The 25,453-nt window shown below is 41.4% G+C and overlaps 1 protein-coding gene across 4 annotated transcripts in view; it reads left to right on the forward strand.

Annotated features, from left to right (window-relative positions):
• thoc5 (THO complex 5) overlaps window positions 1-25,453 on the forward strand; it is a 46,543-nt gene that overhangs the window by 5,767 nt on the left and 15,323 nt on the right. The window contains exons 6-14 of one of the 4 annotated variants that reach the window (XM_041203182.1): window positions 1,493-1,607; window positions 3,637-3,769; window positions 4,434-4,469; window positions 8,271-8,348; window positions 13,641-13,705; window positions 17,142-17,241; window positions 18,939-19,047; window positions 23,218-23,319; window positions 24,697-24,793. In XM_041203182.1, the coding sequence (XP_041059116.1) occupies window positions 1,493-1,607; window positions 3,637-3,769; window positions 4,434-4,469; window positions 8,271-8,348; window positions 13,641-13,705; window positions 17,142-17,241; window positions 18,939-19,047; window positions 23,218-23,319; window positions 24,697-24,793 (835 nt within the window). The remainder of the gene's footprint in view (window positions 1-1,492; window positions 1,608-3,636; window positions 3,770-4,433; window positions 4,470-8,270; window positions 8,349-13,640; window positions 13,706-17,141; window positions 17,242-18,938; window positions 19,048-23,217; window positions 23,320-24,696; window positions 24,794-25,453) is intronic. The other 3 variants (XM_041203183.1, XM_041203184.1, XM_041203185.1) reach the window with 3 other exon arrangements.

A 25,453-nucleotide genomic window follows, 5' to 3' on the forward strand; every position in this document is an offset into this window, starting at 1 on the left:
ATTCACAATTGAATCTTCCTCAACCACAGTCTTGGGCTGTGCATTCCAAAACCTAACCACATACTCCATAAAAAAATTTTCCTTGTCGCCTTTGCCTCTTTTGTCAGTCACCTTGAATCATGTCCTCTAGTTCCTGCAGATGGGAATACTTTCTCTCCCTCCACTCTGTCCAGGCCCCTCATGGTTTTTGAACACCTCTATCAAATCACCTGTCAACCTTCTGTAATGAGAACAACCCCACCTTCTCCTATCTATCCTCGTTACTGAAATCTCTCATTTCATGAAGCTTTCTCATAATTTTTTCTGGGTCCTTTGTAAATCCTTCACATCCTTCCTAAAGTGCAGTACCCGGAATTGGATGCAACGCTCCAATTGAGGCCAAACCAGCTTTTCGTAAAGGTTCATCATAATTTCCTTGCTTTTGTACTCTATGCCTCCATTTATAAAGCCTAGGATCCCGTATGCCTTTTTAACCACTTTCTCAACCTGCTCTTCAACCGTTTGTGCACGTATACTTCCTCACTGTTCACAATATTTCCAAGTTTTGTCACCCAGATCATTAACATATATAAAAAGAGCAGTGGTCTCAACAACAACCCTGGGGGAACACCACTGCACACTTCACTCCGGCCTGAAAAACAACTGTTCACCACTACTTTCAGTCCCTTAGCCAATTGCATATCAGTGATACCTTTGCTCCTTTAATTCCATGGACTTTAATTTTGCTAACAAATCTGTATTGTAGTGCTTCATCAAATCAACCAGACTACCCTCAAGTTAATTTATCAAAGATCTCAATCAAGTTATTCAAACACAATTGGCCTTTAATAAACCTGTGATGATTTTCATTTATTAACCCACATTTTTCCAAGTGCCAACTAATTTTATCCCAAATTATTGTGTCTCAAAATTTCCCCACCACTGACATTGGACCGATTAGCCTGAATTCCTGGGTTCATCCCTCTCTCCTCATTTGAACAAGGGTGTAATATTTGCAATCCTCCATGTTCTGGCACCATCCTTGACCCCAATGAGAGTTGAAATATTGTGACTGTGAAGGGCCTTCACAGTTTCCATTGTTGCTTCCCTCAACATCTTTGGATGCCAGCCATCCAAACCAGGTGACTTTTCTATTTTGAACTCAGTTGACCTTTGAAGTACCTAGTTATCTATTTTTATCTTATCCGATTTCTCCACTGCTTCCTTTCCTGTGACATTGACAGCATCTTCATTAATAAAGACAGATGCAGTACCTCACCTATGCTGTCTGCCTCTCAAGGCGATCTCTTTTTAGTTCCTAATCAGCCCCACCCTTTTACTGTTTATATGTTTGTAGAAGAAAAAACTTTTGGGTTCCCATTTACGTTACCTGCCAATCTGTCTCATACTCTTCTGTTTGCCCCTCTTATTTCCTCCTGCAGTTCTCCCCGTACTTATGTTGTATTGGTTTCTGTACTAAAAGCTTCTGAAACCTATTAATTTTTATATTTAGGTTGGCCGAAAAATATAAAGAATCACTCGCAAACAAAGAGAAAATTCTAAAAGACATTGAAATCAAAAAGGAATATTTAAGCAGCCTTCAGCCAAGGCTCAACACTATTATGCAGGTATGTGGAGAAAATGCATTTCAACTTGACAAGTCTTACTTTTTAACCATTACCGTATAGTCAAAAAAAATTGTCTTTTTGGATCATGATGCAGACTTGCATGGTTCACTCCATGTATCATCTTTACCCCTAATGAGACAAAGTGCTTGTGTTCATGTAATTAAAATCTTTTTAAACTAATAATATTTGGGAAAGGTCACTTGGTATGAAGCATGACATCTCCAGCATTAATGACATGATCACTGCAAGCGCCATCCAGACTGCAAACCAAAATGATATCATGTGAATTTGTAATTTTTGCAGCCTAAAACATTTCGTGGGAATTTTTGTGCTCTTTTGAGTCAAGGATAATAGGAAGAGAATGGAACGTTTCTAGCTTTGTTACCCAGCGTCTGCATCAAACAAGCCTAGATTAGATGCAACATGGGAAGATGCGTCTCTTTTTCCAATAATGTCCCTTAATTATAACCACAGAAAAGCGACACCCTGAACCACTCCTTCGTAATTTGAGGCTTCCTAATTTGAGTTATATTATATATCATGTCAAATTGTAAATGGATTTATTCTATGAACATATGCCCACTAAGACCTGGTGTAACAATATGTAAAGTTATTTATATTTAACCTTTTATGCCTACCTGAGGGGACTTTTATCCTGTCAGTCAAGGCTAGATTTAATCCAGGTCCCAGATAGTTTGTTAGCACACAGTGCTGTCAGCCAGTCCCTCAGAAACTTCAGCGTAAAATTTAATTATGTCGCAGGCTCTAGACAGACTGAACATGAAACCCAGTGTTGGTGACTGGAGTCATCGACTTAAAGAATCTTTGCCAAACTGAATTATGTTTCCCAAAAACTTGCAGTTACATGTTCATGATAAAGTAGAACCTTGCTTGTACTAAAGTTTGTGAGGATTTTTTTTTATTTGGCATTAACACAAATCTGCCCAGATTATATCTGTTTATCTCTGTCTCTTCTCCCACTTCCTCCCTCCTCCTCATCTAAAGAAGAAACTACTTGGCCCTCCTCTTTCCTCCCCACCTCCCATTCGTGTTCCTTCCTGTGCTTTGGCCAAAACTGAAGCAAGCTTTGGTAATTTTGTTTGAAAAACTTCTAAGTTTTTCGACCATTCTCTTGTAATTTATTTGAATATTTGTTGTGTTAGAATATCCAGAAATGTATATCACTATTTCACTGTTTATTCTTGCATTAATATTCAAATAATATCTAGATTCTGCACCTTCTGTGCTGATACTTCCATAGAGCACCTGTACACTATAATACAGCCAGCCTGCAAGCAGAAGAATGTCCTCATTCACAATGTAGCAACTATCCCAATTACTTTTGTAGCTCATTATGCACTTTTCTTAAATTAGATTATGTTCTTCAGTTTTCTCACTCTCTTCTGAAGATAGGAACTCATGCAGGGTTATGGTTTTGCTGAGATGTGCAGCCTCTGATGATGCTCTTGTGTAAGTCTAGGCAGTGACAAATTATTTTAAGAATTGCTAGGTAACCAAGAGAAAATAAAAATCAGAAAGGAATATTTAAACAATCTTCAGCCAAGGCTCAACAATATCAGCCAGGCATGTGACAAAAAGATGTGCTAACCAATTTTATAAGAACGTAGAATTACACAGAATCTACATCACAGAAACATGTCATTTGGACCAACTGGTCTGTGTTGGTGTTTTGGTGTTTATACTCCACATAAGCTTCATCTCACTTTAAGTAGCTCTTCCCACCCTGTCTCCTCTCCTGATATTCCCTTCTCCCTCATATATGCATATAAAATTAAATAGTCAGCAGTACTAATTTTCTCAAATTGGCGGGGGGTACTGAATCATTGGGAGGAGTGGGCGGTGTGGTGCACGTAATTAGAACACATGTCCTCTGTCTTCAGAGTGAGTTTAAAGCAAAGTCGTCTTAAATTCTCGTGTGACTAATGCTATGAATAAACAATGTGTGTTTTGGTTGTATCATATACAGCATTTGGGAGTCCATTGACTATTTATTTTACTGCTTCGTTAGGCATCTTTACCAGTCCAGGAGTATCTTTCAATGCCCTTTGACCAAGCTCATAAACAGTATGAAATCGCTAGACACCTGCCTCCTCCATTATATGTGCTGTACGTGCAGGCAAATTCTTATGGGCAAGCTTGTGGTAAGTCAAATGCATAATGACTGAGTGCCTTGGCATGCATAAGGTTCACAATAGCAATGCATTTATTTTCATTTCTATCATTGTTTCTATAACCTTAAAATTATTGCATACAAAATTTAAATCAGACTGGAGCTGAAAACTTTAAATGTTTTTTTTGCTCTTAATACAATTGTTGCATTGGCAAATGTATATATTAAAATACTATTTTTTCTTTGACATTTGAAATGGTTCACTGTATTAATCTTCAGTGTTCCTTCATAGTATTTTTTGCTGATGTTGATATTTTTTATCCTTATATTTCTGTGCTGCCCTTCTGTTGCCAGATTTTGGAAAACTATTTCAAATAAGAAATACTTTTGCAAGTGTGGCCTACTTGTGTTTTCCTACCACGTCTCTTGCATAAATTAATAGTGTTTACTGTGAGTGGCATTTGTGAGGAAGAAACTCCTATGTAATAGCTTTAATTTTTTTACTGTTGGTTTCTTAATCTGTCAGTTGACAAGTAGTTACTTCTGTTCGGGTTTTTAATTTAGCATGTGAGATTAATTACTGGTTTAAGTTCAGCTTTGTTGCTGATCTGTTTTCTTTTACTGACACCGTGTCTCTCTTTCGCAATCCTTTTTTTGTAATCCTCTTCTGGCTGTGGTGGTGGATGCCCCATTAGCTCAGATGAACAAGGCCTCCCAGCCCTATGGGCGGGGTGAGTATTGGGACTTGAATATTGTTTATTAAGCTTTGAATTTTTTTGCATTTAGTACTGTGCTGCTTGCATATTGTAACTTCCAACTGACAGTTTCACTGATAAAACAATGATATTTTAAATCCAGATTAAGATGTTTGAGAATACAAACTATAGGTGTGGATTTAGCCAGTTCTTACTCAAGGTGTGATTTTAAAATAGATATTTGTTTTCAAATTTTGAATATATTAAAACTTGAAGAGAATCTCTTCAGTGATCAGCCTTAATAGAAAACTTGACAGAGAATCGTATCCTGTGGAATTAATACAGCTTATCTTCATTTGTTTATGATTTGTATTATATGTTCATTTTTCCTCCATATGCTTTACATTAGCCAATCTTGGGGAAATATCTTGACCATATTACACGAGAATTGCATAACTGAAGTAGATATATTTCTCTAGGGAAGAGGCTGCAATGTTTCACTTAGACTGGGAGTTTCTCAGTTTGCACATATCGATATAGATTTATGTATGCTGTTCTACCACCTGTCTTTTAAGTGAGACCATCTGCTTGTGTTTTAAGTTTATTCCTAGCTATCATCAGCATGAAATGCTTAGGTACTGCACCCAAGCAGATTTTGACCTAACTCAATGAGTGCATTAACTTTTTTAAATGTACTGATTCCGATTTTCAATCTCCTGTTTTACTACTAATACTCTAATTCATTAACTTCTTGCAATGGTAGAATGAACAACTAGAAAGCACTTTTACTAAGATGTGAATTGGATGTAGTTTTGTGTAAATAAGTCAATTTGAAATGTTTTTTCTAGCAAAATACGAAAAAGCTTCAAATAATTTATTATTTATATATATACTCTCAAAATAAAAGAGAGAGCACACAAGATTCTAATGCAATAATCAATTGAAGCTTTCAATTTCAATTTTGAAAATATGAGATGGCTGCCCCATTCCTGGAAATATAAAATATCAAACCCATCTATACATTTGATTTGCATTTTTAGGCTCAGAACACACAACCAAAGCTTAATATGTAGAATTGATTAGTATCAATGGACTATATTTCTGCTCTTTGCATTCTGTGGTGTTTAAACTACCATATAGACAGCTAGCATAGAATTAAAAGTTAGTATTTTCTTGGGTCATTTTTTTTTTGTAAGTGTAGGGATCTGACATCATTCATTAATCATCATGCAAACAATGTTCTTTCCACACAAACAAAGTTACACATTTAATTGTATTCCGTTTTGATTTTGACAGGCCTTTATTTCATTTTGAACGTGTGTAGATGATTATAGAATGCCCAATTCCTGACTTAAGTGCCACTTTAATTATGCTGAACTCCGATACTAGGTGGAGATGTGCTTTTTCTTCCTGATGCTTGGATTCCTTTGGCATCATTTGGTGTTGCGCCTGATAACCTAGCTATTATCAGCAACTCCCTCTTTGAAAAAAAATTGAGGATTATGTTATAAATTTAATCAAATGTATATGGTGATTAAAATATAATTTCATCAATTTGCAATACTACTGCACAACTAACAAGTTAGTAATTTTTTGGATATTTCTGCCCCTCCTCATACTACTCTGCATTGCATTATCCCTGTCAATTACCCATTTAGAACAAATGGTGAGCATAGTGTGTTCGTAATGAGTTTGTAAAAAGTGTGACGCAGAAGAAAACTGTCACTTTTTGCAGTGTCAAAGAGTTTTCATCTTCATGATAAAAACCTTAATCTAAATTTTGCAGTCAGTGACAAAGCAAAAGCGCTCGCTGCTGAATTCGAAGAAAGTTACCCACAGAGGTCTAAGTGATCTCTGCCTAGAGCTTTCCTGACAGCAGTTTAAATCTGGCACTAAGTCAAGGGGGTTTGCTGGTGTCCAGCAGCAATGATGTTAGCAAACAGGGTGAGCAACCAATCAGATTGAAGTATTTTCACAGATATGAAAGCAAAAAGTTAAATCGCTGAACGCCTTCACTTTTATTTTAAATTTTCAGACAGAGAAATTGATTATGGATTGACAACAAAGCCAAAATATTATAAACAAACTTTAAAACAAAACTAATGTGAAATCTTATATCATGATGAAGAAAATGGACGTTCCACAAATATTAAAATAGCTTTTCAGGGCCAGTGTCAGGCCAGTTTAGCACTAATTATGAAAGTACACCGTTGAAAACCCAATTACATCTCCTTCAATAAGGTGTAACTTTTTCAAGGGCTTTTACAGCAACACTGGTAATTTAAAACTGGACATTTTCATCAATTTGCTGGTTGCTTAGGGATTGCAGTCTAGGGGTCTTAACAGCAGATCTTCTAGAGGAGCATTGAATCTTTGGCAGCAGCTTCTGGATATCAGTGTTACTCTGATCATGTAAGGACTGAAGTTATCAGTTTCAATGGAATAATGACTGGGAGCACTGACAGTTTCATTATCATTATTGCCATAAAATCCAGACCCTTAAATCTGGTTACTTGATGATGTCAATGAAGAATTTAACAGATGTTAATTTTTTTCCTTAAACATTACAACCTTGTCTCACGAATAAATAATTATATCCCCAAGCATCAAATGCAGATGCATTGCACAATCTGTTGTACACGTTTTCTAACCTACTAAAATTTCTGGGTTTTTTCTATGTAATTCCCCCACACCCTTGATTGCAGTCACAACTCACTGTGCACATATTAATCTTTTGTAGCATACTACCCCTGAAGTAAGGAATTAACACTGATCACAATGTCAAATTTGCTATGAATCATTTCAGTATTAAATATTTTTTTTGTTTTATAATTTCAATTTCTGTATAATTCAGGGAGCTAATTGATTTTTAACATCCATGCAAGTTTTTTTTTTTATTTCTGGTTCTTATGCAATTTAGGAATTTTCATAGTCAAGAAATAAAATTTGTGGGTTATACAGTAATTGGCCAACATCATCTGAAGTTCACTGTGGACTGGTCTATCCTAAGTTGCACTGTACAGATTTTAATTAGTGGAAAACCTATTGCATTCTGTAATGTGACAGGAGAGGTGAAGTTTTCTGGTTGTACATACCATGAATTTAATCTGTCCAGGTCATAAACACTTGTTCTAGGGAGTAAAGTTTAAAAAGAGCATCTAGGCACACTGATATTGCCAACACAATTCAACCATTACTTGACCTAAATTTGGCTAACGCTGTTTATTGCCATATTGCTTCATCATTGTAGATTTTCAATCTTTTGCCTTCATTTGAAGCATGTCACAGTATTCCCTTATCACCATGTGTAAATATTTAATTGCTATACACGTGCTGTTTTCCTGCCCTGAAGTACACTGACAGTTCTGACCGTTACCAACTGAGAGGTTGCAGTAGTAATAAACTGGTGTTTATCAAAACAAAATTATCAATTTGTGTGTCATCAGACAAATGTAATATGGCTTATTGATAGTTTCAGACTACAAGCCAGATATTTGTAAAAAAACATATTTTGCCCACACAATAGAACTATATGGGTCTGAAAACTTATCAGTACTACTTGTGGATAACAATTGGTGCAGTTTCCTGGTACTCTGCTAGACTTGGATTAAATTTTGCATTGAAATATGACACAGTAGCTCCTCATTGTGTAAAGAGTGCTCCCTGTAAAATACAGTCACGAGGAAAATTTAGTCACATTTCTTCCCAACGAACTTGAGCTATTGCACCATAAATGAAAGTGACCAATACAAAAATCTGGTAAAACTTTTTTACCATCTTTTCTGGCATGGACCTTATGAAATTATATCGATCAAATTAATATTCTTCTTTTGCCAGATAAGAACCTTACAGTAGCTATTGATGGGGATGTGGAAGAAGCCAAGGCACTTGCAAGACCACCAGAGGATTCCCAAGGTAATCCAATAGGAAATTAGGGCTATTTGGAATTTTACTTGGAAATTCATTTATGCTTTAATTAGCAACTAAATGCTCTTTTTCTAATGACTCTAAGTTTTAACTAAGCTGTACAGCCCAGGAAGGTTCCTGGTACAATACCCAGTCTAGTCTCAGTGGGAGCTGTTGCATTGATACTGGCTTCACTGGCGCAGATTGCAGTGGTGGAATGATCTGGCAGAGTCCATATATATTGGGCAGAATTTTCCGGCTGACATACAGGTGGCGTGGCCTGCACGTCAGCGTGTAAAATGTCACGAGTGTGCCGACGTCAGCACACGGCATCGCGATATTTCAGTGGGCGGGCGCACTCAGTTCACCTGCCATTAATTGAAGGGTTCATTAAGGCCCTTAACTTGCCAATTGTCCAGGATTTTGAGGGGCCCGTGCGAACTTCGAATTGACACACAGGCCCAACAGGCAGGTGGGTAGGAGATTATTTAAAACTTTTGCAATGTTGGGATATGTGGACTCAGAGGGGTTGTTCAACTATAACTTCATGTAAAACATGATGAAAGTGTTAAAACCTGCCTGTGTGGTTGTTAGTAGTTCTCATCGATGTCCAAGAGGTTTTTGTGTAATTTGAAACCAGTCTGCAGACAGTAATCTTTTTTGGCCTTGCGGCTTTCTGGAGGCCTCCATTTAGCCTGGGGCTATGGGTTCTGACCTCTCCAGCAGAGGCAGCTCCCCTGAGGAGGAAGGGAGGGATAGAATAAGGAGGAGGCCAGGACTGAACAATCAGCCTCCAGGGGAGCCACCTTTGGATGTCCAGGCACAAGGGGCTTAGGGCCAAGAGGTTGTCCAAGGTGCAAGGGGCCGCAGACGACACCACTATCCTGCTGCCAGGGTATACAGGCAGCAAAGCAGCTACCTCAGTATGACTGAGGTGCAGAGCCAAAGGAGGCTCCATCTCAAGGGAGACAGTCAACTATATCTGTCAGATGATTGGCCCTGAGATCTCTCCTAACTGTGTGGGAGGACACCCCATGCCAGCGGCTCTGAAGCTCACAGTTGCCCTCCACTTCTCTGCCTCTGGCTCCTTCCAGGGCTCGGTGGGTGATCTTTGCGGTGTCTCCCAATCAGCTGTCCACACTTGTGTCAAGCAGGTTACAGATGCTCTGTTCAGAAGGTTATCTACCTTCATCCACTTCCACTGCAACCAGGCAAGTCAGGCACAGCGAACCAGAGGCTCTGCAGCCTCTGCTGGCCATTGCTGGCTTCCCCTCCGTCCAGGGTGCAATAGACTGCACACATGTGGCCATCAAGGTGCCAGCAGGTGAGCCCGTTGCCTTCATCAACAGGAAGGGCTTCCACTCCATGAACGTGCAGATAGTGTGTGATCACAGGATGCAGATTTTACAAGTCTGTGCAAGGTTCCCAGGCAGCTCCCACGACGCCTACATCCTCAGACACTCCCAGGTGCTGGCCCGGTTGGATGGTTGGCTGCAAGGTGACAAGGGCGATCCCCTGCGAAGACGCCTCTCTGCCATCCAAGGACAGAAGCTGAGCAGCGGTACAATAGGAGCCAGGGCCCATGAGGGCTATGGTGGAGAGAGCCATTGGTCTTCTCAAGATGCAGTTCCGTTGCCTTGACCACTCAGGGAGCGCACTCCCGTACCCCCCCAGATCATGTCTCTCTGATCGTGGTAGTCTGCTCCGCCCTGCAGAATTGTGCGCTGGAAAGGGGGGATGCAATTGACGATGAAGACCTTGACGCCCTGGATGAGGCTGCATATGATGAATCCAGCAGTGCCTCAGAGGATGAGGAAGCACAGGCCGATGATGAGGGGCATAATGACGACCCGCGTTTACACCAAGGAGGCAGGGACACCCAGGACAATTTAATCCAAAGAACCTTCAGCTAGCTCCACACACATAGATCAGCAGGAACAGCATTGCCTGGAACTTCCACACGTGGTACTTAGGTGCTACATCTTCCACCTTATCAGCTGCAAATAAGGCCTTAGTACAGAAACATCAATGTCCACTCAAGCACTCATGATAATTATGTGAAAAAGAAAAAAGCACCAAAATGAAAAGACCCTCAGCCATGGTAACAAAGGTGGACTTTATTGTGTCCAAAATTAAAGCACGCATGATTATTTCACAATGATAGAAAAATGGGTCCCTATTCTAAGGCCAACACAAAATCACCAGTGACATACCCGGGGAGTGCCTAAGGTGTCTTATGCTTACGTTTCCGGGTGCTACGTCTACGTGCTGCCCCATCGCTTGGAGTGGCTTGTGAGACAGCCTGCTGACTCTGCTGTCCTATTGGCCTAGATGACCTTGGCGTGCATCCTCTGGCCCATGGAGCCTGTGATGGCCCCGCCTTGGAGGGAATGGCCAGTTCCTGAACTGGCACCTCCCCGGTTGTCGCAGCCTCAACGGAAGAAACGTTGACTAGCCGAGGGGCTGCTGCCCTCATCCGGAGCACCATGAGAGGAGCTCGCAGCAACGACAGGCAACTGCTGTGCCGACGTACGGTCCATTTCAACCTCCCTGCTCCCCGCAGATGCATGGGCACCGAGTGCCAGTGCTTGGTATCCACAACATCTCCCACAATGGGAAAGACCACCTGTGGCCAGTACCACTGAGATCTTGCAGGTCAGAGCGTATCCCAATCATATTTTGATCCATTCGGTTAAAGCCTGTCTCTTTGAGAGTCGCCAATCTCTCATTGAAGGAATCCTGATGATCTGCCCTGAGAGTGGAATCTTCACATGTACTCTGCCTAGACTCCTCCGTCGCAAAGAGCAACTGAACCACTCCCTCATGTAACCCTGCCAAATGCAAATGCATTTCCTGCCGCCTGTCCAGCTGCTGCAATGGGGACAACTCCAGAGGCAAGTCATCAGTGCCGAACTCAGTATGTGCCTCGTCCCTGCAGCCCTCCGGCTGCTGGAGCCATCAGCACTCTCTGCCCCTACCATCTCCTCCAGTGATCGTGATGTGCCCTCTCCACTGTGACCCGGGACACTAGCTGACGGTAAATTCCCACCGAGGTGTATGTGTCTGCGTTGATGCCTGGCTGGCTGAAATGATGTGCAGCAAGTTGCACATGTTGCCCCTCGGGTGTGATGGGGCGGCTCGGTGCCGACATGTGGGTCGCTCTGGTGATGATGCTGAAATTAACAAAGACAGTGCATCAGTTAGCATTCATTCACTTCAACCTTTCTTCCCTTTCCCCCCTAGCCTCATAAGTCGCTCACCCTTAAAGACCCTAAGGAGAAGAACATTGGTGAGGTGGAAATGAGTCAAGACAGGCCCCAACCATTAAACGCACATGTAGACAGGCTGGTCAGATGGACTCGTGAATGCCACATGGCTTGTTATGAAGCACAGGAGTGGGGAGAGTGCATTGTTGCCTGGATAGTTGTGGGGCTAAGGAAACATCTCAAACAGTTGTGACATTTTCCGCCGAACACAGGAGATTGAGAGGTCATATTATTGCCCTTCATTCCATAAGGAGGGGCATTGACCGGGTGGCCAGAAGGCAACATTTCCCCTTGGCGCAGGAATGAGTAACGTGGTGGCATTCATCTAAGTTGAGTGCCGTGAGGTTCACAGCTGAGGTGCTGAGGACCTTTTGGACAGAGTAATGTGGGGCTCACTGGCTGAAAGGGTGCAGGAGGTCCCAAACCCCCTAGAAAGCATTAAGTCTTTGGCTGTGCAGCAGCGATCCAATGGCATGGTAGACCATGGTGATAGTGGTCACAAATGGGATCAGGTGACTTTGGAAGGTGGTGGAGACGCTATTCCTCAAGGGGACGAGGGTCCCTCCTGTATGACCCAAACGTCAGAATGTCTCAGCCTGTGAATGAGCTTTGTTGCAGCATTAACGATTGCAGCAACCATCAGTAGTTTGGATGGTGGGCAGAGAGAGTGGATGGGACTGTGGACCTCAAATACCTGCCCGCCAGATCCCAGCCTCGCCACCCTGGCCTCCTGCCCCGCTCCATGGCCTGCTCCTCGAAGGGTGTGAGGCGCTGGAGGAGGGCACGCCCACCTCCAGTCCTCAGGTGCTCCCGGGAATCGTGGTTACTTTTTGCCTGCAAAACAGAGAAGAGGATTTATTGGGGCAACTTGCTCATGTACTCTGCACACGCACGCCGCACCCCAACTGCAGTGGCCCATCTGAGGCCTCCAGCAGCTCCTGTCCACACTACTGGTGATGAGTCCCCAGAAGACAGTACAGCTGATCCCAAACCCCTTGCCCAACAGTCCCCTTGGACACATTCTGCGTCCATTACTTTGAATAGTGCCCATGTCAAGGAGGAGCAAATAGGTGCGGTGCCGATACCAGCAGATGGGACTTGCCCAAAAGACCTTGAGGCACCCATTAGACCATCTCATTACCATCAATATGACGTGTTGGAGTTCTGAGTGTGTCTACTGGCCTCCCCTGCAGCTTGCTCCCAAACTACTCAAATGCCATAGAAACCAACATATGCTGCGGGGAAAGCCCTTCTTCTCCTCAACCACTGAGGCTGATGTAAGCATTGTCAGTACCCATTTGCCCACCCAGCGTGTGACAGATGCCCTATGCAGTAACGACAGCAATACATGGTGGTGGTGGGGGGGCGTCAAAGGCTAAATCTGCCTTCTGGGTCAAATGGTCAAGACAGACATGATACTCACCCATCCGGAGCGCAGCAAATCATTGAATTGCATTCTGCAGTGTACCAGTGCGCCGGATGTCATTATGGGTACTTACAGCCTCACCCACCTACTCGCATGCCTGGCTGGTGATATGGGGGGCCCTCCTCCTCCCATCCTCAGGATACAGAATCTGACGCCGGTTTCCCACCTCTTGCAGGAGGACAGCAAAGCATGCATCTGAAAATCTGGGAGCACAGTGGCTCCCCCTTGGCCTCTCCTGCAGCCTGCCCCCCTCCTCCTCCACCACCACCTCTGCCCTCCATGCAACATTTCTTGATCTCTGAGTGGCCATGGTGCACTGCTTCAAGCAGGCTGCCTGGCCACTCTCTAAACAGGCTGCCAGCTCCCCATTGGAACCGGCAGTCTGAGGCCGCCCGTCCCCCGCAACAATTTTCCCGTTCTCCATGGGAGTCGCAAAGCCGCGGTGCGGGCCTTAATTGGCCCGCCCATGGAAAATGGCACGGCCCGTTTCGCCAGCGGCAATCGGCTACCCGACACCGAGTCGGTCAGACCCGCCTAACTGATGAACGTAAAATTCTGGCTGTTATTTCAGGTATCATCAAGTAACTTTTCTTTTTCCTTGCTACTTAGTTTCTTTGCCTTCTTCTGCAGATGATGAAAGTGACTCAGATGCAGAGGAAGAACAGTCGACAACTGTAAGTAACTAAAATTTTAGCTGAATTTGATCTGTTCAGTGGATGTTTGGTGGCAGTAGTACGTTCTTGAACAAAATATAAAACCCTGCTCGATTGGCCAGCAATCACGAAACCAAAATTGCTGGGAATGTGAAACAACTTGATTAGTATCTTAAAGAAATAAGACTCTTTCATGTGGTAACCTTTATTCTTCATTAGGAACTGGATAAAAGTACAAATTTCTAATGTGATCAAAAATACTCTGCTAAGATGCAGTGGATGTGTCTAAGTGTGTTTTGCCACACTTTCCTAAAAGTAAACTGAGATTCTGGCCACTTAGTTCAGTGCAGGTTTTACTACAAATTATAAAGAACATAATTACTTCAATAAAAGGAAAGACTTGCATTTTATAGAAAAGCTTTTCACAACTACTGGACACCTCAAAGTGCTTTACAGTTAATGAAGTACTTTTTGAAGCGTCGTCATTGTTGTAAAGTAGAAAAGGCAGCAGCCAACATGTGCACAGCACAAACAGCAATTTGATCATCGCCAAGATCTGGTTAGGGGCCATTTGGTTAACGTTTAAAAAGAAATCCAAATGCCTCATTTTAACCAATAGAACTAGGCCACAAAATTTTGCTTTTTTTAACAAAACAAGCTTTATTGTACGTAAAATAATTAAATCAAATATTCACACTGTAGCTAATAACCACATATATTATGTACCCTGGTTTACAACTTTCTTCCCTGAAGAATGGAATGTGGAGCCATTATGGTGGGGTTGTGGCGGGGGGGTGTTGGTTATACACGGGTGGACGTGATGCGACAAAGATAACAGTTTTAAATTTGAGTTGTTAAGGGAACCAGGAGTCGACGTAGGTCAGCAAGGACCAGTTCCTGTAGATGAGTGGGACTTGGTACAGAATAGGATATATACGGGCAACAAAGTTTTTGATGAGCCAATGTTACTATGTGAGAGGATGGGAGGTCCACCAGCAAAACTTCGAAATAGTTAAATCTGAAAGTGACAGAATGACGTGAATGAGAGTTTCAGTAGCTGATGGACTGAGGTAGGGGCAAAGGCAAATTGTTACATAGTTGGATGTAGTTGGTCTTTATGACAGAGAGAACATACGGTCAGAAGTTCCGCACTAGATCAAATAGGCCTTTCTCTTGATCTATAACCATTTGCAGTTCCAAGTGTTTTTACTCCCTAAATATGCATCTGTGTAACTACATAAAAGCAAAACCTTTTAGATCCTGCAAAGAAAGGAGAATTGTTATTGAGAGAATTCTATAAAAACTTAAGTTGCAGCAGTAGCAAGTAACTAAAGGAAGTGGCCACATGGAGATTTTTTTTAAAAAGTTATTTTTGACACGGTGCTGAATTTTGATATGCATGACGGGGAGTCAAAGTGGGCTTAGAGGGTATATATTAATGATAGGAAGGTTAAAGAGTGAATCTTGCTGTTAATGTTGTTTTTGTAGTCATCTATAATTATTTTTTTTATTATCCCCAACAAAATACTTTAGAAATAACTTGAATATTTTATGTAAGACTGTATATGAAGCAATTCCCTGTGTACTTTTTAACCCAAGTGCACATTATGATAACGAATGACCTTTGGAAACAAATTTCATTGCAGCTTTAATATGTTTTGTGATTGTTAAAATATTTTTGTTCAGAATTTGCTAATTAATCCAATGAACAGTACTACTCAGGAGAATTGCTGAACCTGACACTGATGGAGCCATGCTACTGTGCACTTAAAAATATTTTTTTAAATTTATTGCTAAACCAGTTTAGGTTCAGTGTCTCTACTGATAACTCAACTTTCTCAGACTATGGCCCAGACCTTCGACGAAGCGGCAATCATTGTCAGATTGCTGCTCCACATGAACGTTTCCACCCCATGATGCTGCCCCGCATTTCTTGCCAGGCCTTCTGAGCCCAGCTTCTCCAGAAATGTGTAGCGTGGCATCCTTCCAAGAGCTCCATTGCAGTGCTGTAACGTCAGGGAGAAGACAAGACATGCCCCCTTTTAGCACCATTCGGCATGTGTGTTAGTGAATGGGTGAAGGGGTAGAGTGAGGAGGTGAGTGAAGTAAGTAGGCAGTTGGGTCAGGGTTGGTTTGGGAGGAATAGTCAAGTTAGGAGCTAGTCAGTTCAGGTTGAGGGGTAATCAGGTAGTGGGGATAGTCTAGGTGTCAGGAGAATAGTCTAAGTATCAGGGAGATGGTATGGGGAGGGGTTTCAAAGCGGGTGTTGGTGGGGGGGACGGGGGAGTGGGGCGGTCAGTCCTGTAGTTACCCAGAAGTTAGGCTAGGATTTTTCTGTCTTAACATTTCCTGATCAACTGTTCAGCTAAGTCCCATGGAACTGTCCGAAGTCTCCAACTTTAGCTCAGAGTCTGAAACATTTGCGGAGGGTCCCAGGGAGCAGGGCAATTGCTCGTCAGAAGTTCAAACTTCCCTAGCAATTCCAGTGGAGATTAGCGGTCAGGACTCCTGCAGAGCCCCAACGCGCATCTTGGGTCATACCGGTCTCCAACAATCTGGAGGTCAGAGGATTTGGGCCAATAAGATTTGGCAACTCCCCCAAGCATGTTATGCTCATGTTGTCATCCTCAGCATTCATTGTGTCTGAGCAAAAATAGCCTAAAAGCCTTTTAAAATTATGTATTTCTTTGTAACTGATTTTAATTGTAAAAGAAAAACTTGCAATTATACAGTGCCATTTATGAACACGACATCCGAAATGAAGTACTTTTGAAGTGTAGTCAGTGATGTAATGCAAAGCAAGAAACCCAACGGCAAATTTGTCTGCAGCAAGCCCCTGCAAGCAGCAATGTGATAATGACCAGATATCTGTTGGTTGATTGAGGGATAAGCATTGGCTAGGACACTGGGAATAAACTTCCAGCTCTTCTGCAAAATAGGGCCATTAAATCTATCACATCCACCTGAGAGCGCCTAGGGTTTAATGTCTCATATGAAAGATGGCACCTCTAACGGTGCAGTACTCTCTCAGTACAGCAATGGAGTGTCAGCCTCAGCCTTTGTGCTCATGTCTCTCGAGTGGGATTGAACCCACAACCTTCTGACTCAGAAGCAAAAGCATTACCAACTGTGCCACAGCCGACTCCAAAGCAATCTCTGAAAAAATATTTAATGCTTAATAATGTGCTGGTTAATTATCTTAGGCACATGTAAAGCATCCTCATGAAGGGGTAAAGGTTCATTTGGTATAGTGAAGAATATGTACTAGGAGACAATATTAAAGTATGATTGGCTACTTTTCTTATGACTAATTATTCATTTCATTGTAGTTTTATGACATTCAAGTCTTGAGTTGCTCCTGCAACAAGTGAACAAATCCCATAATTGCAGCTAATATTTATATTTCTTAAATGAACCGATTGTGAAATGTTGTCTAAACTATTGATCTGTTTTCCAGAAACGTCGCCGCCCAACTCTTGGCCTACAGCTGGATGATAAACGCAGAGAAATGTTAAAACGGCACCCGCTGTCTGTTACTTTAGACCTGAAATACAAAGGTTAGAATTGACCCACCACCTCCTCCACCCTCATCATCACACACAGAATTACTGACAAGACTGACATTCCCTTTGTGCTATCTAAAGTTACTGAAACCAGTTGTGCAAGTACCAAAGGCAAAATGTTATGTAAAATCAAAAACTCTTGTTTTTTCTTAAATATACTATCTCCATAGCTTTCTAGTGTGCTGTCTTCAAACAGAAGTGTGTGTGTTGTTTTTTTTTGATTCATTAATGGGATGTAGATGTCGCTGGCTAGGCCAGCATTTATTGCCCATCCCTAATTGCCCTTTCATAGATTTCTTGAACTGCTGCAGTCCATGTGGTTTAGATACATCCACAATGCTGTTAGGGAGGGAGTTCCAGGATTTTGACCCAGTGACAGCGAAGGAACAGCAATATGTTTTCAAGTCAGGATGATGAGTGGCTTGGAGGAGAACTTCCAGGTGCCAGGTGGTGGGGTTCCCATGTATCTGTGCCCTTGCCCTTCCAGATGATAGTGGTCGTGGGCTTGGAAGGTGCTGTCTAAGGAGGCTTGGTGAGTTCCTGCTGTGCCTCTTGTAGATGGTACACACTGCTGCTACTGTGTGTTGTTGTGGAGGGAGTGAATGTTTGTGGAAGGGGTACCAATCAAGTGGGCTGCTTTGTCCTGGATGGTGTCAAGTTTCTTGAGTGTTGTTGGAGCTGCACTCATCCAGGCAAGTGGGGAGTATTCCATCACACTCCTGACTTGTGCCTTGTAGATGGTAGGCTTTGATGAATCAGGAGGTGGGTTACTTACCGCAGGATTCCTAGTCTCTGACCTGCTCTTGTGGCCATAGCATTTGGCTAGTCCAATTCAGTTTCTGGCCAATGGTAACTCCCAGAATGTTGATAGTGGAGGATTCAACGATGGTAATGCCATTGAATGTCAAGGGTATGGGTTGGATTCTCTCTTGTTGATGGTCATTGTCTGGCACTTGTCAGTCCAAGCCTAGATATTGTCCAGGTCTTGCTGCATTCGGACATGGACTGCTTTGCTATTTAGAGGAGTCTCGAATAGTGCTGAACATTGTGCAATCATCAGCGAGCATCCCCACTTCTGACCTTATGATGGAGGGAAGGTCATCGATGAAGCAGCTGAAGATATTTGGGCCTGGGACACTGCCCTGTAGTGATGTCCTGGAACTGAGATGATTGACCTCCAAACAGTCGCAACCATGTGTGTGTGACTGTATGTATCACTATCTGTTTGTGTGTTTGTAAGGATAGAACTACATCAAAGCTTTATGTACCGGATAAATACTGTGTGAAAATTTAAAAAGGCCTGTAGCATTAGCTCACATCTTTTTCAAACATTTAGATTCCTCTGGTATCAAATTGAAACTAGCACAATATATTACAACTCAAACATTTTTAGAAAATCTTCGTAGGTTTTGCACTATAAGTGGAATTTGTAATGATTTGTAGTGTAGCATCTTAATGTGTGCCTAGTCATTGCCTGTTGCTGGAATTGAAATTTTCAGTGAAGCATCTAGTATTATGAACAGTTTGAGTTATTGGACACCTTCAGATGGGAACATTTCAACCGTACTTCCGTACTTTTCATCTTAAATGTTTTTCTAAGCCGTCCTGCTTTCACCAAGTGTATGTTTAAGTAAAGATTGATCAGATTTATTGTTTGTTTCTAATCTTCCGTTACCTTTCTCTTTTGGCAGATGGCAGTGTTCTTCACCTTTATTTCTACTATTTGATGAACCTCAATATTATGACTGTCAAGACTAAAGTGACCACAGCTACTGAAATGTCCATAGCTATCAGTGCAGGGTAAGGGCTAAAGGCAGTGAAACCTTAATATTATCCCTGTGTTGACTTAAGTCCTGGTTACAGCATTGATTTGCATGAATATTTGGAGCAAAGTGGTAGGAATTCATACAAACATATGAATGAAGAGCAGGAGTTGGCCATTCGGACCCCCTGAGCCTGCTCCACCATTCAATAAGATTGTGGATGATCTGATTGTGGCCTCAAGTCCATATTCCGCCTACCTGTAATACGCTTTGACTCCCTTGTCAATCAAGAATTTATCTAATTCAGCTTTAAAAATATTCAGCAACCCTGGCTCCACCACTCTCTGGGGAAGATAGTTCCACAGACTTAGGGGAAAAGGATTTCTCCTCAACTCCTCCTTAAATGGGAGACCCCATTTTTTTTAAACTGTGACCCTAGCTTTGGGGTCTCCCACATCCTTTCAGCATCCACCCTGTCAAGTCCCCTCACGAGCTTATATGTTTCAATAAGTTCACAGAATCACAAAATTGTTACGGTATAGAACGCCATTTGGGCCTCGTCGTGTCTGCACCGGCTCTGAGCATTTTAACTTAATGCCAATCTCCTGCCTTTTCCCCTTAACCCTGCGCATTGTTTCTATTTAAATAATCATCTGATGCCCTCTTGAATGCCTCAATTGAACCTGCTTCCACCACACTTCAGGCAGTGCATTCCAAACCCTAACTACTCGCTGTGTGGAAAAAAATTTTCTCATCTCGCATTTGCTTCTTTTGCAAAACACTTTAAAACTGTGTCCTCTGGTTCTCGATCCGTTTGCAAGCGGGAACCATTTCTCCCTATCTACTCTGTCCAGACCCCTCATGATTTTGAAAACTTCTATCAGGTCTCCTCTTAGCCGCCTTCTCTCCCAAGGAAAACAATCCCAACTTCTCCAATCTTTCCTCACAACTGAAGTGTCTCATCCCTGGAACCATTCTCATAAACCTCTTCTGCACACTACTCAATGCGTTCACATGCTTCCTATAGTGTGGCGCCCAGAACTGTACACCATTCTCCAGCTGAAGTCTAACCAGTGTCTTATATAAGTTCATCATAATCTCCCTGCTCTTGTACTCTATGCCCCTATTATTGAAGCCTAGAATGCTGTATGCTTTGAAAACAGCTCTCTCTACCTGAGCTGCCACCTTTAATGACTTATGTACATATACATCCAGGCCTCTCTGCTCCTGCATGCCCTTTAGAGTAGTATCCTTTTATTTTATACTGTCTCCATGTTTTTTGTACCAAAGTGCATCACCTCACACTTCTCCACATTGACTTCATCTCCCACCTATCTGCCCACTTCACCAATGTGTCAGTGTCCTTTTGAAGTTCTACATTGTCCTCCTCACAGTTCACAATTCTCCTAAGTTTTCACCTCTCATTCGCCTAATCTCCAATGGATGCAGGCCCAGCCTGTACAACATTTTCTCATAGGATAACCCCACCCCCATCCCAGGCATCAGTTGCATGAACCTTCTCTGAACTGCTTCTAATGCAATTAAGGCCTTTAATAAGGAGACCAAAGCTGTACATAGTACTCTAGATGTGGTCTCACCAATACCCTGTTCAACTGCAGCAAAACATCCCTACTTTTATATTCAATTCCCCTTGCAATAAATGACAATATTTCACTTGGCTTCCTAATCACTGGCTGTACCTGCATACTAACTTTTCCTGATATATGCGCCAGGGCACCTGGATTCCTCTGTACCTCAAAGCTCTGCAATCTCTCCCCATTTAAATAATCTGTTGTTTTTTTATTCTTCCTGCCAAAATGGATAAGTTCACATTTATCCATTTTACACTTCATCTGCCAAATTTTCCCCCACTTACTTAACTCTCTTCAGACTCCTTGTGTCCTCTTCACAACTTGCTTTCCTAATCAGCTTTGTGTCATCAGCAAATTTAACAAGCATATATTGGGTCCCGTCATCCAAGTCATTAATATAGATTGTACATAGCAGAGACCCCAGCACTGAACCCTGCAGCATTCCACTTGTTACATGTTGCCAACCTGAAAATGACCCATTTATCCCTACTCTCTGTATCCTGTTAGCTAACCGATTTTCTATCCATACTTATATATTACCCCTTACACCATGAGCTCTTATTTTGTGTAGTTATTTTGGTGTTGCATCTTGTCAAACGCCTTCTGGAAACCTAAGTACAGCACATCCACAGGTCCCCCTTTATGCACATTGCTTGTTACTTTCTCAAAGGGCTCAAACACCATTTCTCTTTCTCCAAACCAAGTTGAATCTGCCTGATTGCATTGAGATTTTCGAAATGTCCTGCTATAACCTCCTTAATAATAGATTCCAGCATTTTCCCTACAACAGATGTTAAGCTAACTGGCCTGTAGTTTCCTGTTTTCTGCCTCCCTTCTATCATGAATAGAGGAGTTACATTTGCTGTTTTCCAGTGTGATGGGCCCTTCCAGATCTTAGAGAATTTTGGAAAATTAAAAACAATGCATCTACTATCTCAGCAGCTACTTTTAAGACCCTAGGTTGAAGTAAATCAGGACCTGGGGACTTGTCAACTTTTAGTTCTAATATTTGTTTCAGTACTCTTTCCCCAATGATTGTAATTGTTTTAAGTTCCTCCCTCCCTTTCACCACCTCATTTCTGCAATCCTATTTGTAAACTCTACAGTGAAGACGGATGCAAAATATCTGTTCAATTCATCTATCATTTCCTTATTTGCCATTATTAATTCCCCAGACTCAGTATGTAGAGGATTTACTTTACTTACTAGAAACTTATGCTGTTTTTATTTTTTTAGCTAGCTTTCTCTTGAATTCTAATTTCTCCCTCCTTACTTTTTTAGCCATTCTTTGCTTTTTTTAAATTTTCTGTCCAATCTTCTAACTTCTAATCTTGTGGAATTATATGCTTTTTTTCTTTCAATTTGATACTATTTTTTAACTTCCTTAGCTAGCCATAGATGGTGTATCCTTCCCCTAGAGTCTTCCTTTCTCCTAGCTCTCAGGGACTACTATTCATACATAAATAACATTTAGCTAGACCATGATTAGAAATACTTTACAACCTTCCTTAGACATCAGGGAGTAGCGTTTCCACTTGGGAAGTAATCAGTAAATTGCACCCAAAATGCATTGGAGATTTGATGGTTAGGTTGTAGTTCACATTTCCAACAAAAAAAATTATTTGCATAATCGTAAATCTAAAATATTCTATGAACCAGCACAATTGGACAGCATAATCAAACTTTTTTCTTGCATTTAAAAAGTATTCATTGATGTTCTTAAGTTTGTTAACCAGGTCCAATTTTAGTAATGCAGCTGAAAATGGGTTTATCACAAAAAAATAAAAATTTGAATAAGTATCCATTCCGCAACCTGTGATTAATTTGATTTTAACATCATGGGAAATTGCTTTTTAAAAAAAAACTAGACTGAGCCAATTACCACTTTCATTGGTGTTCTCTAGTCATGTCCTTAGTAAATTAAATATTTTCTATCTGGGGAAAAAAAAATCAAAGACATGCCTATTAGTGCCCCTAAGAAAATTAGGGCAATTTGAAGAGCCTTCACTAACCAGCAGAATCTCAATTTTGACCTGTGGCGTTATTGTAGATGGGGTCTGACCTGAGTGAATTGACTCTTAAGTAAGTGTAAAAAAAATTATGGAAAACACAACCAAAAGTGATTTGGAGTATAACTCGCGATGCTTTTTTAGTTGATTCAGCCAATTCTGTCCAGAATGCATTAATATTACTTGCGTAAACAAGTGGAAACTGTACACCCAAATTACTGAATGTCACACGGGATCAAATTGGCTCCAATCTTCTATTGTCATGCATGTTATCATGGAACTTCTCGACCTGGAAGAGACTCCAATTACCGTTCCCCTGATGGCAATAGTCTCTGATTAATCATCAAACAAGTTTGGGTTTGAGCATTTACAAGATAGGTTACGCAATTCATAAAATCTGAGGCAATAATGACCATTCCTCTGATTTTAATTTCAAGAGCCTTTTACAATAAATGTGAGTATCCGACTTGCCTTAGATCTAAGTGCCAATAGAAAAAGTAAATTTTTTATAGATAAAGATCTTCATTACTATTCATTTTTCTAATCAATTTTAGCGATTTGTTCATGCTCTTGTGTGTTTTTCTTTAAAATCTTTTGCAAATGCAGAGACCTGTTGTCTCCAGCTTCATTACTGAGTTGTCTGTACCCTGGAGACCATGGCAAGACGACTCCAAATCCTGCTAATCACTATCAGTTTGATAAAGTTGGGTAAGTGTTTTCTTTCATTACCTTTCAATATCGTAAACTATAGTATATCAATTAAACAGCTTGTCATGAACTCAATTTTTTTGGACCCTTTATGCGCTTTGTAAGTCAGCAATTGTGAAGATTGTAGCATTCGGGGCACAGGATTTTCCAATACTTGTTGCATTTGATCCTGCCTAGAAACAAGGGCGGGATCCTCTTGGAGTGTTTTGATAAGTCACCCAGGTCAGTTCAAGGGTCAGTCAATTTTAGTCAATGAGAGTCAGGAGCAAGAGAAGAAGCTCCATGCAGCTAAAGTGCTGCTGTTAGCTCTGAGGAGCTGAGTTGGCAGGCTCCAGGTGGTGAGAGCTCGGGAGAAGCCCTGGAGAGCTGAAAGGGCAGCAGAAGGTCAGTGACTCCATGCTGCGTTTGCCCAGTTGGGGCAAGGGTAACCCTTTGGAGCACTGATGTTCTGCTTGGTGTGGCATGGCTGAAGTGCTGGAGCTGTGTTGTTGAGTTGGTGCTGGAGTGCAGACTCAGGAATCCAGGGGAATGTAGTCTTGGGAGATGACATTGAAACCCTAGGAGGTGAGCAGTTGTTGAGGTAGTTCATGTCAGAGCAACATTGAGAGAATTCAGAGACTAGATCTTTAAAGGTGAAGACATGCCCTCTCTCATAAAAGAGACAGACTTTTAATGAGATTTTGTAATCACTCTGAACACTAATGTGTTCAGTGGGTTGCTGAGAAATCCATGGAATCTGTCTTGGTCGCGTCTGCCATTTATTGTGCAAGGTGGTGTGTTCCACAGTTTGCCTGTTAATTTACATGTACCTCATGTTGATTCTGAATGTTAGAGTATGTAAATGATTTTACTTTTCTGACTATGTATAGTAAAGTTTATTTTGTTTGTTCAAAAACTGTGGAATCTTGTGGCTTTATTCTCTGACTTCAAACTTTGTCTACTTTAAACAAATGTTACTGTTCTCTAATTTGAGGGTCTGGTCCAGGATCATCATAACCTCAATGTCACACAATGTCAATAATATTTATTGAAGTTGTTTTTTCTGTATTACTTCAATTGGTGACTGCATTTGTGATGCTGTGGCAAGATTCATTCGTTGTTTTTTTTCTAAGTGGATGAGCAAAAATAGGCTGAATGGCCTTTCCTCATCTGTCTTGTTTGTGAACTGTTCAGCTAGCAGAGGGAGACATTCATCCCACCAGTCTGCATGTGATTAAAGTTAGATTCCAGAGGTGAAAAGATAGTATGCCAAGCCTTTACTTCTAGTTCTCGAAACCTGCTTTTTTAGCAAGTAAATCTTACCTAAAGAACAGCAATTAGAGCCCAGACATGCTGATGATATAGCTGTATGTATTAATCTTAAAATATTTTCCCTAGAATCTTAACTTTCAGTGACTACATTGGAGAGTTGGGACATCCCTATGTTTGGGTTCAAAAGCTTGGAGGACTGCATTTTCCAAAAGATCAGCCACAGGTGAGTTTTTGCAGTTTAAAGAGTGCTCATTAAAATAGTGATGGCATCAAGTGAGCAACAATCCAAAATTTTACTTCTCATGGTGGAAGGTTTTTTCTTGGTGTGGATGGGAAGTGACTCTAAGCAGAAGGACCATGTTCTATCTAACGATAGAATTATTGTGAGAGATGTTTTTCCTCTAAGGATTCACTTAGAACTTAAGGTTGTTTACTGTTTCCTGTCTGCCATTGAGCAATTTTATGTTAAAGCAACTTTAGTCATAGCCGATAGGTTGTTGTACTAGCTCCATTAGATAATCAAACATTGGGCCACCATCTCTGCTATCAGTTACAGTGGATCTTGGCTTTTGACTTTTTATTTTACCATTTGGTAAGGGGCACCAAGTATAGTGAATTCAACAATACAGTGAGCAAAACGCACAACTGTTAAATGAGGGAGGGCTGCGATCACAATCTATTTGTCAACATATATGCAAGTAGGTTTTCTGAGGAGGACTTTTGTGATTGAAACATTGTAACCAAAGGTAACCACACTAATGAATTATTTTGTCTATGGCAAAATGTCATTTTCTTATCCAGCAAATTATTTTGTTGTCGTAAGCCATTCATATATAGTGCCTTTCTTTCTTCGCCCTGGGAGGTCAGAAATGTATTAGGGATA

This window comes from Carcharodon carcharias, chromosome 13, assembly GCF_017639515.1.
Source record: "Carcharodon carcharias isolate sCarCar2 chromosome 13, sCarCar2.pri, whole genome shotgun sequence".
NCBI classification, from domain to species: domain Eukaryota; kingdom Metazoa; phylum Chordata; class Chondrichthyes; order Lamniformes; family Lamnidae; genus Carcharodon; species Carcharodon carcharias.